The following is a 17,632-nucleotide window of genomic DNA, read 5'->3' on the forward strand; positions in this document are numbered from 1 at the left end:
TACGGCGTTTATTTACAAACACTAAAAGCTAGCGTGTGCTACGAAAATGGACACAACGCATGTGCACTGGAATTAAATCTGGTCGCAGGCTCCCCTTCATAAACTCATGTACGTGATTTCTGTGCTTGGGTAGAGACGCTTCCTGCTCGCGCGTGCTAAGAAAGCTTCCCTTCCTTGTGAAAGCCCGCACGTGTGGCATCCACCTGCGCGCGCGCAGAGCTGAGATAGGCCGCAGCCCAGAACCCGCCGCGCGTTCGACGGGATGTGTCGTGCTTAGTGCGTTACATATCTTCTAAACCATGGGACCCCAATTCGACTACTGCCTGCGAGCGACCAGTGAGTCTCATAAGTATTTTTATACTGTTTTGTTGCTAACTCTATTAAAGTTATATTTAATCTTAATCGTTCAATTTACGTATAGATTGTTAAATAAGATTTGTTTTTGTAATTTTATACAAAAATACTATCAATAAATCTAAGTAGGCATAACTAAAAACGATATAGGTAACAGACTCTAACTAAGATATAGAAAAATAAGTGTTACTAATTAATTTTATTATATGTACTTACGACATATTTGTAATAATGTAAATATTGAATGATAGCACGACAACGATGCAAACAATTTATAATTATGTACTCGTATGAGATACTGGCAATAAGATACATACATATATTTATTTGTTAGTGATGTATTCATTCATTTAGGTATACTACCATAATATATGAACGTTTTATTTCACACATTTTATAACTACTCTGAAGAATGGATTTCACAAGTTACCTAATTTCACAAATCATATAATTTTTGTTTTTCTTCGGGTTCATTTTATATGTTTTCCGAGAATTTAAATTGATTCATCAGACAACAGATGCTTCAGTAGCTATTCCACTTTAAAAGATCTATGACTACATTAACCGCTATAATTTTCTATAATAACTTATAGATAAATAATTTTAGTGGATTTTATAATGGTTAGATTTATAATGCATTGAATCTAAAAAATCTCACATTTACGCATAGAATCTCAGATCTCTACTAAATTACTAATAGCAATATTACGCTAATAGGTACACAATACTCATCATATTGTGTACCTAAATTAGACGTTTGTTCGGGACTGAATCTGCGATTTTATCGTTTGTTACTTTTGTGGGACACATGGCCCGGAGACAGCTTACCCCGCCTTATTATAAAAGTTTTATATAAAACTAAGCAGATGCGGGTGCACATAAAAAATCGGTTCCTTTAGAGGGTAATTTAGTAGATAATCATCATTCATCATCATCATTACAGCCTATACAGTCCACTGCTGGACATAGGCCTCCACAAGTTTACGTCAAAAATAACGTGAACTCATGTGTTTTGCCCATAGTCACCACGCTGGGCAGGCGGGTTGGTGACCGCAGTACTGGCTTTGTCGCACCAAAGACGCTGCTGCCCGTCTTCGGCCTGTGTATTTCAAAGCCAGCAGTTGGATGGCTATCCCGCCATCGGTCGGCTTATTAAGTTCCAAGATGGTTGTGGAACCTTGTTATCCCTTAGTCGCCTCTTACGACACCCACGGGAAGAGAGGGGGTGGCTAAATTCTTTAGTGCCGTAGCCACACAGCAGTAGATAATGTAGTTACTTAATTATGTTCTTTTGTATATTTACAATTCAGGTTTATATGTATTGGTTGCATTTGTGTATATCTAGTGTCTAGATTGGTAAAAGATAAGAGTACATGGTAGGTAGTACCTACATCTAGGTACATGCGCAGCGCCCATATGTTCCAGTAATGTAGGTATAGTTAGCAGTTAATGTTTTTTCCGGTCATTATTAACTTTTAGATTTGCTTTAATATTTTTAACTAACATTGATATACATATAGAAATTAAAAAGATTTAAATTAAATATACCTACTCTTAAAAAAGATATAGTCTTTAAAACAGTCCGTCTATAAGGAAAATTAATATTGTTTACTTTGTAGTTGGCAATATTTCTAATTCGTTTTTTATAATACTCAACTACTCGTAATATACACAAATATTTTAAACGTTTTACGATTTCTGACAGCTAAATTACACACTCAAAAAAGAATCTGATATAGATAGACGGATATACTCTATTTCGAGACTAAGCGGGACGGAAGGAGGTGGAATTTACGAATAAAATTACTATTATAGGCAAATATTAAATAAATGGTTCCTATTTATCTTGAATGTACATACTATGCATCCATTACGTAAAGCGGGTCAAACAGATACTGATTGTTTAGAAATCATCGCTTCACATTAAAACAGTTGTCTAAGTATGGCAGGGCTGGGATGAAGATTGCTTTCAATTCGCATTTTCCGGCTTACAAAAGTAGGTTGTTCTACGGTCCGTACTGGACATAATGGAGAGCCGTTAGTTCATTGTCGTTATTGAATAATTCCGCGCGACACAGTCATTCGTCGCTAACCAACAAACGGCGGGCTTCAGTGTTCCTGATGATGATCATTGGTGAGCTTGAATCGTAACAAAATACTTTTAGCACTACTTTATATACAGAATTGAACTCCCAAGCGACTTTCAAATTTTTTTTTCTTTTCACTTTCAAATGTTTCTTTGATATTTATTTTGTAGTAATGTAAATAAAATATAATACGTATAATGCATACTGGATGCATGGGCATACCCAGAACTTTATAAAGGTGGGGCAAAAAAATTAATACAAAATTCCATAAGTATTAGAAAACTAGCTGTTTAGCTATTAAGCTGTTAGCTATGTGATTACGACATTAAAGAATATAGCCACCCCCTCTCTTCCCGTAGGTGTCGTAAGAGGCGACTACAGGATAACACAGTTCCATTACCACCTTGTAACTTATAAAGCTGACCGATGGCGGGATAACCATCCAACTGCTGCTTTGAAATACTCAGGCCGAAAACACGCAGCAGCCTCTTCGGTGCGACAAAGTCAGCTCTGCGGTCACCAACCCGCCTGCGTCAGCCTGCGTCCAGCGTCTGTTGACTATGGGCAACACACATGAGTTCACGCCATTTTTGGCGCGAACTTGTGGAGGCCTATGTCCAGCAGTGGACTGCGAGAGGCTGAAGTGATGATGTAGAAAATTAAATATTTAATTTCGTTTAGAGCATCTCTTTATTTACTTTCACGTTCTTCACGTCTTCTGTTATTAGCTTCGAGTCAGGGTGGGGCAAATACACTACCTCGTCTCACCGTGGGTACGCCTATGGTAGTATGTCTCTAATTTATCAAATTGTTACAGATAATCCATCGTACTTCGCGTTTTCTGACAAAGATGTTGCTGACAGTACCACCCTTCAAGCATCAGCACCAGAACAGTACTCCAGGTCTGCGCCAGCTCGTGCTTGGGCCGATGGTGGTCGACCCTTAAGCTCTCCACGAAGGCGTGAACCTGAAAGTCCTAGGAGAAAAGAATTCCGAGCCCTTTTAAGATCTCTATCTGCCAAGGAACCCGAGCAAGCTGAAGCATTCCTCAAAGGTCAACCTAGACCAGGAGATTGTGCACCTGGTGATATGAGGCATACATTTACTGCACCAAGAATTAAGTTAGTATTAATTACGAGTTATTTTCAATTTTATGCCGTCATAAGTTCTTAATATATCTTGTATATAATGTGATAACCCAGAGAAATCATTTAAAAAAAACTTTCGTACTTATAATATACCTATGTATATGTTTTAAATATAAGCTCTTAATATATGAGAAATTATCAAGTGGAGAGATATTATAAATACAAAAAAAAAAACAGTGCAATGAGTCAAATCTAGGTTAGCTCTGATGAATTTTCAGTTATTTGTAATAATATATTCAAATATTATACGATTCGAGGTGAGAATTTTTGTATTAAATATTTTGAGCATATTTGTCAATCAGCCATGTGACTGCCCGGCTTAACGTTATTTCTTTATCTTTTTTCCAAGCAATGTAAACTTACAGTCTGTTGTACTATACTTAAAAATGTTTTCCGAAATCATTTTAAAGACATTCAACATAAATATTATTTAATTTTAAAATAGGAAAGGGAAAATCAGTTCAAAAGTTGTCACATCGGATGGTACTAAGGAACATGAAGAAGTTTTCTATACAATACCCTTACAAGGGCGTAGACGGCACTCAGTGGGAGGGTACTTAGCTACTGGTACCGCAGGAACAGGAGAAGTCACTACTGTACCCAGTGAAGTACCTAAAATGCCACCCCCACGATTTAACCAAGTTGAAGATGAGACTGTCAAGCGGAGACGTCCGAAAAATTTTCAATTTAAAGGTAAGACTAAAGTAATAAATTTGATACTTTAAGATCACCTTTCAGATTTTTTATAGCTAGTCTAATAATAGCTAAAGATATGCGTAGAAATGGGCGACATGATAAATGGTCGTAAACAATACGTTAGAGACGAAGCGCATTATCGATAGAGAGCGTTGCACCCGAACTCTTCGACCCTTTTATAATATATAGCACGATAACGAAAAGCATTGTCTCGAATAGGTAACAGTCTAAATAATATGTAATAGCTACTAAGTACTTGACTTATCTACCTCGTAAATATCACTTTATTTTAGATTTTGTCCTCAATTCTCATTCTGCGAAACAATATTTTCTTTTACACACAATCAATATAAATACGCTTACAGCCTATCAGATAAACTATCCTTTGTCAATACAACAATATTCTTATCGCAAGACGCATTGGGGATACAGTCAGACCATGAATACAATAAGGGCTTGCAGCGTCATATTTGGCGATTGATACCTTTTGAAAATATTTACTTGAGACCTTAAATGTGTCAAAAATTGACGAGATTACGTGTTGCGATTAATGTCGCGACAAGCTTGCGTTTTAGCGCTTTTAGTATGCGAAATGCGTGCGCGCGCGCCGCCTGACGCCAGCGCAGCACTCCCGCCGCGCCGGCGCGGTGCGCTTCGTCACGAGTCGCGAACCGACACTTCGCGACGATCTGTTCTCAGGGATCTCGCTTATAAGACCCCAGTTCGGTTTGCTTATACGTACGTCCGTACGCATTCTAGTGCTTTTCTGCAATTCGGTGCAATGTCATCAATTTAAGCTTCGAAAGTCGTGTACTTGGTTGAGTCCTTTTCATTAATTACCAATTATGGACAAAATTGACGGAAAATTGGAAGAACGATCCATAAGTGAGTGCATTTTTTTAAATAACTTATTTTTCCGATTAAAAAGTAAATATTTTTATGCATACTCATTGACTCTGTCATATTATAAATTTACTTATAAATTTTGTTTATTAACTAAAAGTACAAACATACTAAACAATGTGTCATATAATTTGAGGATTTTGGAGATCCGCTTTTCAAAGATAACGTTCTATTCTACCTTGTTACAAACTCAGGTATACTGAAATGTTTTATCGGTTTATGTAGTGTTAGTGTTGAGAGGCTATTGGCATAGTTATTAATTTAATTTGTCCAGTAAAAGATTTGGTAAGCTTTTGAAGAAGTTATAGCCTACAGATTACTAGATATCTAATCACTTCGTATACACTTATATTTTAATTTAGAATTTGAAGTTTGTGTTTCGTTACAGAAACACCCAAGTTACCTTAAAGAAATGTCAAAGGGAGGCCGTAAAATAGAAAATTAAAAATGTTTTACCGACGCTATAAATTATAAAAGCAATGTCTCGATCTTAATGAGATTGTCATAAAGGCGAAAATCGTCACGGCTGTATATTTTTTAACCTTGTACAAATTATCAATGCATAATGGTAGGACTGGCAGAATAAACATGGTATACTTTACATGCATCGAAGCAACTCCCGTAATGTACTCGCGATAGGAATATAAATGAAGATTCTTATTTTGTTCTCCAACTTAAAGTGAAGAGTCGCCCTCGTGCAGTAACTAGATTATATTCTTTGTTGTAATACCACACTTTAGGACATCCTATTATGGGTTTAATTGATCACATTACCTACATCCGTCGTTTGCGAAACATCTTAATTTTGTTTAAAAAAAAAACATAGTTTGCCATGAGTTAACTTGTTAGCTTTGCTTTTACAAATATTTTGATTTTGATGATAGAATATTTAATTTACACCTATTTAATTTCGTTCTAAAAAAATAATTATTGATTTTAATCGATTTATAGTCATGATATTGCTATATTATATTAAATATAAGAAGAGCTTTAGCTCTTATATTAGGTCTTAACACTATACAAATTGTTAATCAAAAGATAGAACAGTCCTACTTTTTTACTTCATTTAAAACACACAATATGATTGATAGTGGTTCTGGACTGATTCACCTCCGGACATAATTAGGTCAAATACGTGGGAAACTTATATTAGTAGGACGCTGCTGTATCTATTTGTCGAATGAGTACCTATATAGTAATAAATTTAAAATTAAGGATAAGTCTGTTGCATATTTTACAATCTGTTTGTTTACTCATATTGATATAACAGACACATACGCCGTGTTCATAACCTATTTTTTGTTTTCTTGTATATAAAGCAAATAGCGTGTTTTCGTATCTGTCAGTTGTAATGTAGACATTTTTTTAGATTGTAAAAAATATTTGAAATAATTGACATTGTTTACTATTATAGTAAGTTTATTCCTTCCGCATATAATTTTAGTTTAAAAATATCTTGTACTTACGCGATAAGCAATTAGTCAAGTGTATGCCTAGAACACACACAGTCGACTAATAGTAAGTACCCTATATTACATTACTTGGTCTATGATAGTAAGTATATTTAAGTTATTAAGTAAGTTCTTAAACTTAATTTTTAGGTGAATATTCCGAGTATCAAAGTGCTATAATTTTTGTAATAAAAAAATCTCGATTAATGACGGAATTACTTATATTAGAACAAAAACTTGCGCAATTTTTCCTATTTAAGTTTTTACGCAACAACCAATCGTCACGTTTAGAAAAGTAAAAAAGAGAACAACACAACAAACACTACGTTTTCAGTAACTTTTTTAGTAGAATTACTTCTTTCAAAAATAAATTATTTTATTATAATTTAAAATTTAATTAAAATTAATACATTTTATAAAATATAAAATAAAAATTATGTGGTGTCATGGGACACCAGGTAGGAAGGAAGTTCCTTCGGATAGTATAGAAGCAACACAATTTGAAAAAAAATGTTAAATTTTGTATGTATTTTCTAGTTATTGATTTTTTTTAAATTTTGTTGTTTGGTTTTTAATTAAGTACATAAAAGTATTAGGAAATTTAGTATTTTAGAAAATAACAAATACCGTAAAATAAAATAAATCTAACAAAATAATAATAATAATAATAATAATTCAAACTATTAAGTGAAATAAAAAAACATATGGCTTTATTTATTTTTGTCGACAGTATAAAATTACATAAATAATTTTAAAAAAGGTTACTAGTATTATTTTAGTTTTACAAACGTCATATTATACAGTCGTGTGACTGATATTACGTCACTTCCGTTATATATTTTTCTTACAGTTTTAGTATCACATTTTTTCAGTTCGCTCGCCCAGCCAAATGTCAAGCCTGCCATAAGGAACTTCGTTCTAAAAATAGCGCTTTTTTATAATAGTATAATTTGGTTAGAAAGAAGTCTTGACTTAGGTATATTACATTTATCCTATTATGCAAATACCTCAAAACATGGTTTGCATTTAGTTATTACACGTTTACACGCCTTTCAGTTAATATGACCAAAAGATGATTCTTACCGTATCACGCAAGTACCTATTCACATAAAGTTCGATATTAAAGTAAAATAAAATTCATCACCTACCTATGGCCATTTAAATAGTTAACTTAAAGGATATCCAACTGACAAGTACATAATTTTATATCTTATAACTTTTATAATCAATATAAACATATTGTTATAGGTACTTGTATAGTAATAGTTGAATGATTTGTTTTAGGCCAGTGAGGCAGTGACTCGTAATATTGAAACCGTGAATAATACGTTATATTTACTGCGCTAATTACTCCGTGATGTCAGAAAGTATAAAATCATAATGATTAAGTACAGCAAGCAGACCGAAGGCACAGAAAAAGAAGGAAAAGTTTATTTTGATATCATGATTCATTCATTCGGTTGCTGCCAACTCACAGTTCTCACTAACTGAAATCATGACAGGCTCTTTGTTATTATAACTCCCATAATAAATTTATTTTAGTACATAGAAGATTTAAAAACTATACAGACAATTATTTTTATAGCAAAACAAAAATATAATGAATAGAAGGGTAGTATTTATTTTTAGTAATACTAATGAATTATGAAAGTATGAGTGAAATAATTGTCCCAGATAATAGGTAAAAAGTTTTAATCGTAAACATTGTTTGAACTAAAATTATTCACGTGAGAGAAAACAGACGATGAGAAAGGCACCTGACAAACTAAAAGCCGTAGTAGGAAACGGCAATATTTCAGTCAGCCCAACTTCAAAGACGTCGGCCAGTGAACTGAAAACGTACGATGTATGCCTAGCGCTTGAATGATAACCGTTTTTTTAACCGACTTCCAAAAAAGGAGGAGGTTCTCAATTCGACTGTATTATTTTTTTATGTATGTTACATCAGAACTTTTGCCCGTGTGGACCGATTTCGACAAATTTTCTTTTAATCGAAAGGTGGTGTGTGCTAATTGGTCCCATTTAAATTTTTTTGAGATCTAACAACTACTTTTCGAGCTATATCTAATAATGCGTTTTTACTTGACGCTTTTTTCGTCGACCTACGTTGTATTATACCGCATAACTTTCTACTGGATGTACCGATTTTGATAATTCTTTTTTTGTTGGAAAGGAGATATCCCAAGTTTAGTACGGTGATAAGGAAACCAGGATCTGATGATGGGATCCCAGAGAAATCGAGGGAAACTCTTGAAAATCCGCAATAACTTTTTACTGGGTGTACCAATTTTGATAATTCTTTTTTTGTTGGAAAGGAGATATCCCAAGTTTAGTACGATGATAAGGAAACTAGGATCTGATATGATGGGATTCCAGAGAAATCGAGGGAATCTCTTGAAAATCCGCAATAACTTTTTACTGGGTGTACCGATTTTGATAATTCTTTTTTTGTTGGAAAGAAGATATCCTTAATTTAGTACCATGATAAGGAAACCAGGATCTGATGATGGGATCCCAGAGAAATCGAGGGAATTTCTTGAAAATCCGCAATAACTTTTTACTGGGTGTACCGATTTTAATAATTTTTAATTTAATCGAAAGCTGATGTTTGTCATGTGGTCACATATAAATTTTATTGTGATCTGATAACTACTTTTTGAGTAATCTTTGATAACGCGTAGTAACTTGACTATTTTTTCGTCGATCTATGTTGTACTCGTCGATGTACCTAATTGAAGTCGGTTTTTTTTCGTTTGCGAGCAAACACAATTATTTTTAAACTTATTATTGTTCAATCTGTTAATCGGGTATAATTAATTTTTCGAGTTAAAAAATAAGTACGTAAGGCACTTAGATAAGTATTATTTAACATTTTGTCTACATAATTAAAGAAATGTTGTTATCGTGAATATTTTTACTATACCATAAAAAAAAACTAGTCTTTACAATTTATGGTTAATATGTTATGCGTGTATGGTGTTAATCTATAAGCTCTATTTTTAAGCTTTAATTCAATCTTTAATTTAAAATTAACACTACAAAATTTTTCAAATTTCGATATCGAACTTTTTCTTGCCTTTAAGTATTTTAGTAATACAATTTATAAAAATATATTTAATCTTTTAAAAGATTGTGTTGATAACCTAACTTACATTTTACTTTAGCGAAACACTAAAATAATTTAAAATAATAAAACCATTATACTGTTATTTAAACGTACCACAATCTTTATAAAGTTCGCGCCTTCCCTCTAAATCTAATCGGCTATAGTTATTCTGGGCCACACTGATAGACGTTTGTCTATTTAGGAAACGGATATTACATTTAGTTGGGTCTTCATTTGGCAGCAGAGGTGGTAAGTATAAATCCGTATGAGTTTCCGGTGCGCGCGGTGCATAGCATATTTTGTAAGCAACCGATGCCGCGATGCGTATGCGCAGCGCTGGGTGCAATAAAAACTTTAACAGCCAACGCGTGTTTTTATACTTGAATGTTCGAGAGAAATGTGTTTTGGGACCGCATTGATATAGGGCTTTGGCCTGATTCAGATTAATCCTAAATTAACCACAGCCTCTTCATAACCAATAATGAAAGTTTAATTTTAAATACATTAAGTGTCTTAAATTGCATTAATTGATTTCAAGTAGCATTAAGGATAAAAGGTCTAATGGCAAGTCGAGTTCTAAAGACGGACGGTCAGGTTACAGTGGCGCGACCGCACAGCTGTAGGACGCGCGCACAGATGTCTTCTTAGTATTTATCATCAAAACTTTGAAGAACAACAGACATTATAAATATAATAAAAAAAAGGTTATTTTATGGGCAATAGGTACAGACATTTTTGTTTTGACTTAAGATTTAATAAAATTACATTATTTTACCTTACAAATGTACTAAATATTAAAAATAAAGACATTGAAGTAATCTTAAAAATAGTTTTAAACCTACAGAATTCGTTAAATATTCGAGAAACAAAGGCTACATTTAATATGTAGAAATATATATTATATTATATTGCATTATGAAACTCAAAAAAAAAATAAACAATATAATAATATTTAAAAAAACGAAACAAAATTTATGATAACTTCGAAGCAAATGTGTACGTACGCAAATGTACTTACTAAACGACTTGCATAAAACTTATTAGTTAAGGTTTAAAATGACCCGTGAACCTCGATCCAGGCAACGACCTATCAAGATATCATGTGAATGACATCGTTCATGCCTTGATTATCTCTTGACAACGTTTCCTTTCAACCTCGGGGATAATTCATAAACTCGCGGCAGCGGGTCTTGACACCATATCAATTTTACTTGATATAAAGCTAATGTTTAGGGCATTTCCTTGTTAGATAAAGACGTCGTCACATTATAATAAATTACATCTAATAGACAGTCACCAATACCATGTTCTTAGAATCAATCACAGACCTCTTTACTGCTTATCTTTAATGTTGATATTGTATTTGTGCTATTATTATTGTATTTTGATGGTCTTTCTTATCTATTCGTACTTTCATTTGAGCAGCGTAGTAGATATATTGTACTGAGCAATAATATTGCATTAAAATTTTATTAAAGTTCAAAAGTTTTTGGTATTATACTTTATATAGGCAAATATAATAAAACTAATTTGATTTTATTGTTTAAAACATTTTGTTTGTTATAGAAATGGAAGATATAGCTATTTTATGGAGTTCGGGTTCACCAGAAAGTGCACTATGGTCAGATTATCTTGTGGCTAGCTTTGATAAAATTATGTCTCAACGAGCGAGGCACCACTACAGGTAATAAGAGATTTAATTCATTATGCTTTATATATTATTTAACTAACAAATTTTTGTTCACGTTGGTTATAATGATACATATTTGCTGGTTTCATGTGTCTTTTCTAGCAATTATAAATTAAAGTTTTGTATCCTTTTTAACTGTGGTATGCATTGTGTAACTGGATGTTTCCTCTTAATATTCGTAATTGACATAATAAGTTGTAAATAGTCAACTAGTGTCGTCAAGCTCAAGCTTAGTTTCCGTTTTGTAATCATCCGAAAATTTTATTTCAGAGTCACGCCTATAACCGCAGAAGAACTCATGTCTTCTGATTCTCAAGAAAAACTGGACAAACTCTCTAAAGCTCAATTACAAATAGTAATATTGTGTCCTATTCTTGCTACGAAATTGTCTGATCTGAAGAGAGAACTGAATTCTGAGAATCTGTTCAAAGTCGACAAAGTGTTAGTTATGCTTCTTGGGGTCGAAAAGAATAACGTAGTAGCTAATTATAGTGAAGGTAGATTAACTTTATGATTACTTCGTTTTGTATATTTACATTATATTGTTACTTTAATAAAATTAATTCATCATCATCATCATCATCTCACACGGACGCCCACTGCTGGGCATAAGCCTCCCCTAAAGTTTTCCACGACGATCGGTCCTGCGCAGCACGCATCCAGCAGCTTCCCCCGACCCTGACCAGATCGTCGGTCTTAAATTAATTCTCTAAATTATATTTTCTACCATTTTAAAATCATATTGCTTGTCATATCGCCGTGTACGTCGCAGTTCATATAACGAACGGTACGATATGCGTGATTTCTAACAAAAATTGTAATATTTTTAGATTATCCGTCGATAGACCAGTGGCAGATGATGTTGGTGAGGGAAAAGGACACCTCATTCGTAGACACATTCCTGACTGCTGCCGTTGGCATCCTTAGAACCAAAGACTGTAAAGACACTGCCACAGATAGAACTAGTTTCTCCATTGTACCAAAAAAAGTGAAAATAGTACGTATTAACTAAACTATAGTTTACTACCCAAGTGTATACGTACACTGGAATAACTAAATAAATGTATGTTTGTAGTTTATTAGTCTCCGCATAATAAAAAAGCATAAAAAGTAAAACTTTCACAACTAAAATCTCATTTTATAACAGGGTCAAAGTCGAGTGATAGCGCTCCTCAACGACCCCATTAGAGAAGAAGATAGTATAAAGATAATGGTCGACAAAAAAGGCGAGGTCATTCAAATACCGACGTTCAAAAAGAGGAATCCTTACACATTACAATTTGATATACCAGGTAAAGTATCAAGATATTCTTTGTATAATAAACACTTTTTTATAATTAAGTAATCGAAATATAATCTGTCGTTTGATTTTAGAATCTTGTTTAGAAGTATCGATGTTAGTTTGGGTTCGAATAAGCAAGAATGGTCAGTCATTAGGAAGGCGTCAAATTAAGTGCGAAAGTCGTTTGAGAGAGTTAGATCAACTATTAAGAGCCTCAGACCATCCTTTAGAATTTATGTGCCAGGTAAAATACCTTTATGTTTATTCGTATTTTTTATAAAATCTTTTTCATAACTATATTCATATATATAACTATATTCATATTCTATATTCTACATTTCATAACTATAAAATAAAAAATAAAAAAAATAATAATAATATATTAATCGTATCGATAATTCTTTTCAGACATTAGGTTTTAAGACTACGAGTAGGGAGCAACTCGACAGCTGGATGTTAAATGCATTTCAAAAGAATATCCCTCCGCATTTCAATCTTCTCTCATCAACCGAACAGTACAATCCAAAATCCGATATGACGAGTGAGTTATTTAAATAATCACATAACTATACCAAGTTACTACATACCTGTAAAGTAAAAATAAGAAGAAGTCCTCTGACGATGACCTGACCTCTCGTGTCCCGTGATGGTCACCGTAAAGTATTCGAAACGTCAGGCATATAAAAAACCTAATAAACCACAATAAAAGAGTGAAATCCGCGCAAACATTAGAAAACAGCATTAAATGCGCGGTTCCGTGCGCAGGCGGCGAGGAGTACCCGACGCTGCTGCACTGGGCGGCGCGCTTCGGGCTGGAGCGCGTGTGCTGGCAGCTGCTGGAGTGCCCGGGCGGCGGCGCGGCCGTGGCGCTGCGCAACTGCCGGCGCCGCACGCCCGCCGACCTGGCGCGCGACCACCACCACCTGCGCCTGGCCGACGTGCTGCAGGACCACCTCGTGAGTCACGGCCTCTACTCACATTTCTATCCAATCTCTAAAATCGTTGGTTCTATGAGACGTTAAATAATTAGAAGAAGAAGAAAAAGAAATATACTTTATTGTGCATAAAAGTTAAAGTATAAAAAAATACGATAAAAAGATTCAACCTGAAACATCCCGCTGCCTAAGCATAGATCTCTTTCTCCTTAATCCACCACGCTGCTTCACTGCGGGTTTGCTGATATATTTCCTATTATGAGTAACGATCGCTATCAGATGTATATGATAACAACCGGGACCGGCACCTTAACGTGCTCTCCGTGGCACGGTGAGGAGACTCACAAGGACAGACCTTCAGTCAGCAGTCAGTCAGTCAGCTCAGCCTACTGCAGTCCACTGCTGGACATAGGCCTCCCCAAGTTCGCGCCAGACATCCCGGTTTTCCGCAATCCTCATTCAGCTTACACCGGCAATCTTACGTAGATCGTCGGTCCAACGGGCCGGGGGACGTCCCACACTGCGTTTGCCAAGACGCGGTCTCCATTCCAGGACTCGTTTACTCCAACGGCCATCGGTCCTGCGACACAAATGATCAGCCCACTGCCACTTTAACTTGCTAATTCTGTGGGCTATGTCGGTTACTTTCGTTAGTCTCATTTTTAATCTTATCTTTGAGAGAAACCCCAAGCATAGCTCGTTCCATTGCACGTTGAGCGACTCTAAACTTGTGAACCAGTCCCTTCGTCAGTGTCCACGCCTCAGCTCCGTATGTTAACACAGGCAGGACGTATTCCAGACCTTCAGACAGGAAACAAAAATTAGTACAAATACAAATTTCCATCCCGAGCGTTATTCGAACCCGCAAACCACCGGTGTTTAGGCGCCTACTCAACACACGCATGACTAGTTAGTTACACCAGAGCGGTCGTTTACAAGCAGTTTATACACTCTGTCATAATTTAAGCTACAACATAAAATTATAATTGTGAAAGCCATTAATTCTAAATTCATTCAAAATTATAATTCACATAAGTGTCACAGTTACGTATAATGTCAACGTGGCTGTATATTTTTTATTTATGTGACTGTTTTAACATTGTACAGCAACGGCATAGTACAAGTTCCATTTAGTACATATTCAACAGTCGTTTCATTCTTATGATTATTATGATTTTAAATTTGTTTTAGCACATATTTTTTCATTATTTTGTTTTCAGAAAATAAATGAATTCTCCAACATGTACTACTATTTAAAAAATATGTCGGATGACAAAGAAGATCCTAGAGACGAAGACGAGAGGCAAGAGGAATTGTGTATTGTGGAAAATGCTGACACGGTTGACACAGTTGACTCACCAAGCGAGGATAATATAAAAGAACAGGAAAAAGACTCTTTACCTGATCCGTTTAGTGAAGTTTGCACTAAAAATTTAGAAAAAACTCCCGTTAAGAATGACGAGAAAAAACACCGGCCAAACTTAAAATTGCCAAAAGTAAAGGAGCAATTTTACCAAAATGATTTTCAAATTCATACCAACACTGTAGATAGAATTCAACAGGCAATAGACCACGACTATCTTGTGCAGCCATCCAACATAAAAGTCGAAAGCCCTAAATTTCGACCAAATAATTTATACGCAAACAGTTCCAGACTGTTGCCGCAGCAGAGTGATATTTTCCTTTACTCTCCCACCGAAGAATCAAAGACTTTTACTATTGACACCCCAACGAGTGATATTAGTCAAGTAAATTTAAATATTAAAGAAAGCCGGAATAGCGGTAGTATAAAGTCAGGCAAAGACGCGACGGGGCAAGAAGAGTTAGCAGAAATAATTACGGATTTCAAAAACAATGTTTTTACTATTTCTGAAGTCGAAAAACTGGTCATGGAGTGGAGAAACAGAAATGAAACACAACAATCTCTCAAAGAAAAACAAGAGCAGTTGAATAAGATGCGCGAAGAGTATGACAAAATACAGCAGAAAATTAAAGATAATATGAAAAGACCGACACCCTTCGAAAGAGTTAAGAAAATGTTTTCGAAGAGTAAAAGTAAACGTAAGTAAACTTACAAGGTATAAAACAAGTTACTCTATGTAAGAGTACTTTCAAAATAATACAATTTAATTTTTTGTTGTAGATCATGATAACACTGGAACTATTGAGAAAAGAAATGGAAATACGAGACCGAATAGCAGTTTAAGTGACAGTAAGTTTTTGTAGATCTGATAAATATATAGGCACATTTTTGAATAGAAAGGTATTAAATTTTATCAATGAGATTGTTTATCACACTTTGATTTATTAAAAAAATATCTACTAAAGGCTCCTCATCGTCTGGGCGTCTTAGCACGGTGAGTGGCGGCAGCGTCGGAGAAACTAACAGTGTCCAATCTGAATTAGACGATAAAACCAGATCCATGGTAAGTACCTATTGATAAGATACGCGTACAAACATTTTAATTAGGTACCTTGTTCGCTTAGAAATTTATAATTTCTTATATTTTAAGTTAATTCTAAAAGCTCTAAACTGCCCATGCCTTTTATTAAATTTATACTTCGAATATTCTTTTATTAAATTATCCTTTACAAATTTTTGCCTCCGATGAATAATTTTAACATATAAAAAAATTTAAGCGTATATAAGAAAAGGAAATACTATATGGAATTATTTTAAAAGGATACAGTATTCTATAATGTTCGATTACTTTCAGATATCAACAAGTACTTTGACAATGAATTCATGTGACGGCGAGAATCGTCTCGACGACTACTTGATTCCGCCGCCGCCGCGACCCCTCAACGGATGTCCTCAATTTACTACGTTCGGACATCCTAAGCACGAAAATAGGTAAATATAAGTGACAAAAATTGCTTCCCTTTGATCCGATATCCGTTTCAACAGAGTTGATTATATAATTTTTTTGCCAGCAATTAATATTTTATACTTATCTGCATAAATATTCTTTTCAGCAGAAGCCAACATATGGCGACGATCGTTGAAAGAGAAGCTTCTGCATCGAGAGAACGATTAGACTGTGATACGGACACAAGTTCCACACACTTGAGACTTAACTTTGGCGCGCGCGATAAACTTGTCGCAAGTCGCTGCGACGATCGAGACGGTGCACACATGTACATGAATATTTCAGCTTCACACACATAGATACAGTCAAATATAGTATAGCAGCTGTTACCACTGTATCCATGCTTTATATAAAATCTAATCATTCCTGGTTGCCTTTAGTTATTTATTTTTTTCAAATGATTTTGCAATGTCGGTAATCTTTTGTCTGGATTTCATTCAGAGGTGTAACCAGTCCATAAGTGATCTGATATCAAAAATATCGCAGATGGGTGCTCTAATAAGAGTCAATGACACGACTAAAATGGCCACAGCTACCATACCTTAATTATTCTAAATTATTATTTAGAACACTTACTCTACAGTTCATTATCGAATAAATTTTGACATGAGACGATGAAAAGCCTACTTTAGTTTGAAAATGCTATCACATTTGATGCGTTAATGAATCACATTTGATTGACAAAATGCTATTAATTAGCCAATATAATGACGAGTGTGATCTTCAACTATAAATGTTTGTCCTACGTATTATGCTATAGTATAGGCACTGATGATTAGTGAAACAATTTTGTGATTTACTTACGCAATTTTATCGTGTACGGGCTTAACATAAGTTTCGAAATATATTAAGAATGTATTAAGAATATTTACTTATTTAACTTGTTTGAGTACATGTAAACTTTGTTTATTACAAAAAAAAGTGTATGAATTTATAAATTACGTTAATTTTAATTTAAAAAAAAAAATAGAAACAATGGATAAAAGCTTTATTGCATTCAAGAATAATGTTTGAACTTTTAAACGCTGAATAAATTTTAAGTTTCCTTTTATTATTATAGCTTATAATTAAATTGTCAACTATAAAATAAAACGTCAATAAAAACAAATT

At 34.4% G+C, this 17,632-nt stretch overlaps 1 protein-coding gene and 1 long non-coding RNA gene across 2 annotated transcripts; both read left to right on the forward strand.

Annotated features, from left to right (window-relative positions):
* Window positions 1-280: 280 nt before the first annotated feature.
* On the forward strand, window positions 281-16,894 carry LOC123655551 (phosphoinositide 3-kinase adapter protein 1). The gene is made up of 15 exons (XM_045591322.1): window positions 281-336; window positions 3,259-3,562; window positions 4,035-4,282; window positions 11,312-11,429; window positions 11,706-11,932; window positions 12,266-12,432; window positions 12,583-12,727; window positions 12,810-12,961; window positions 13,126-13,258; window positions 13,483-13,673; window positions 14,873-15,713; window positions 15,796-15,864; window positions 15,981-16,078; window positions 16,370-16,506; window positions 16,632-16,894. The coding sequence occupies exons 1-15, from the start codon at window positions 300-302 to the stop codon at window positions 16,819-16,821; spliced, it is 3,057 nt and encodes a 1,018-aa protein (XP_045447278.1). The 5' UTR covers window positions 281-299; the 3' UTR covers window positions 16,822-16,894.
* Window positions 4,870-5,937, forward strand: LOC123655552. The gene is made up of 2 exons (XR_006743424.1): window positions 4,870-5,170; window positions 5,577-5,937. It is a non-coding gene; the product is annotated as an uncharacterized LOC123655552 (long non-coding RNA).
* Window positions 16,895-17,632: the final 738 nt, after the last annotated feature.

The sequence above is a fragment of the Melitaea cinxia genome, chromosome 8, assembly GCF_905220565.1.
Source record: "Melitaea cinxia chromosome 8, ilMelCinx1.1, whole genome shotgun sequence".
Lineage (NCBI taxonomy): Eukaryota > Metazoa > Arthropoda > Insecta > Lepidoptera > Nymphalidae > Melitaea > Melitaea cinxia.

Bases quoted from the DNA above. Each gene is read 5' to 3' on its own strand.
- LOC123655551 (XM_045591322.1), top strand. From the start codon at position 300: ATGGGACCCCAATTCGACTACTGCCTGCGAGCGACCA. The intron at 4,283-11,311 runs GTAAGACTAAAG...TGTTTGTTATAG, and splicing joins GAAAAATTTTCAATTTAAAG to AAATGGAAGATATAGCTATT. The intron at 12,728-12,809 runs GTAAAGTATCAA...GTTTGATTTTAG, and splicing joins ATTACAATTTGATATACCAG to AATCTTGTTTAGAAGTATCG.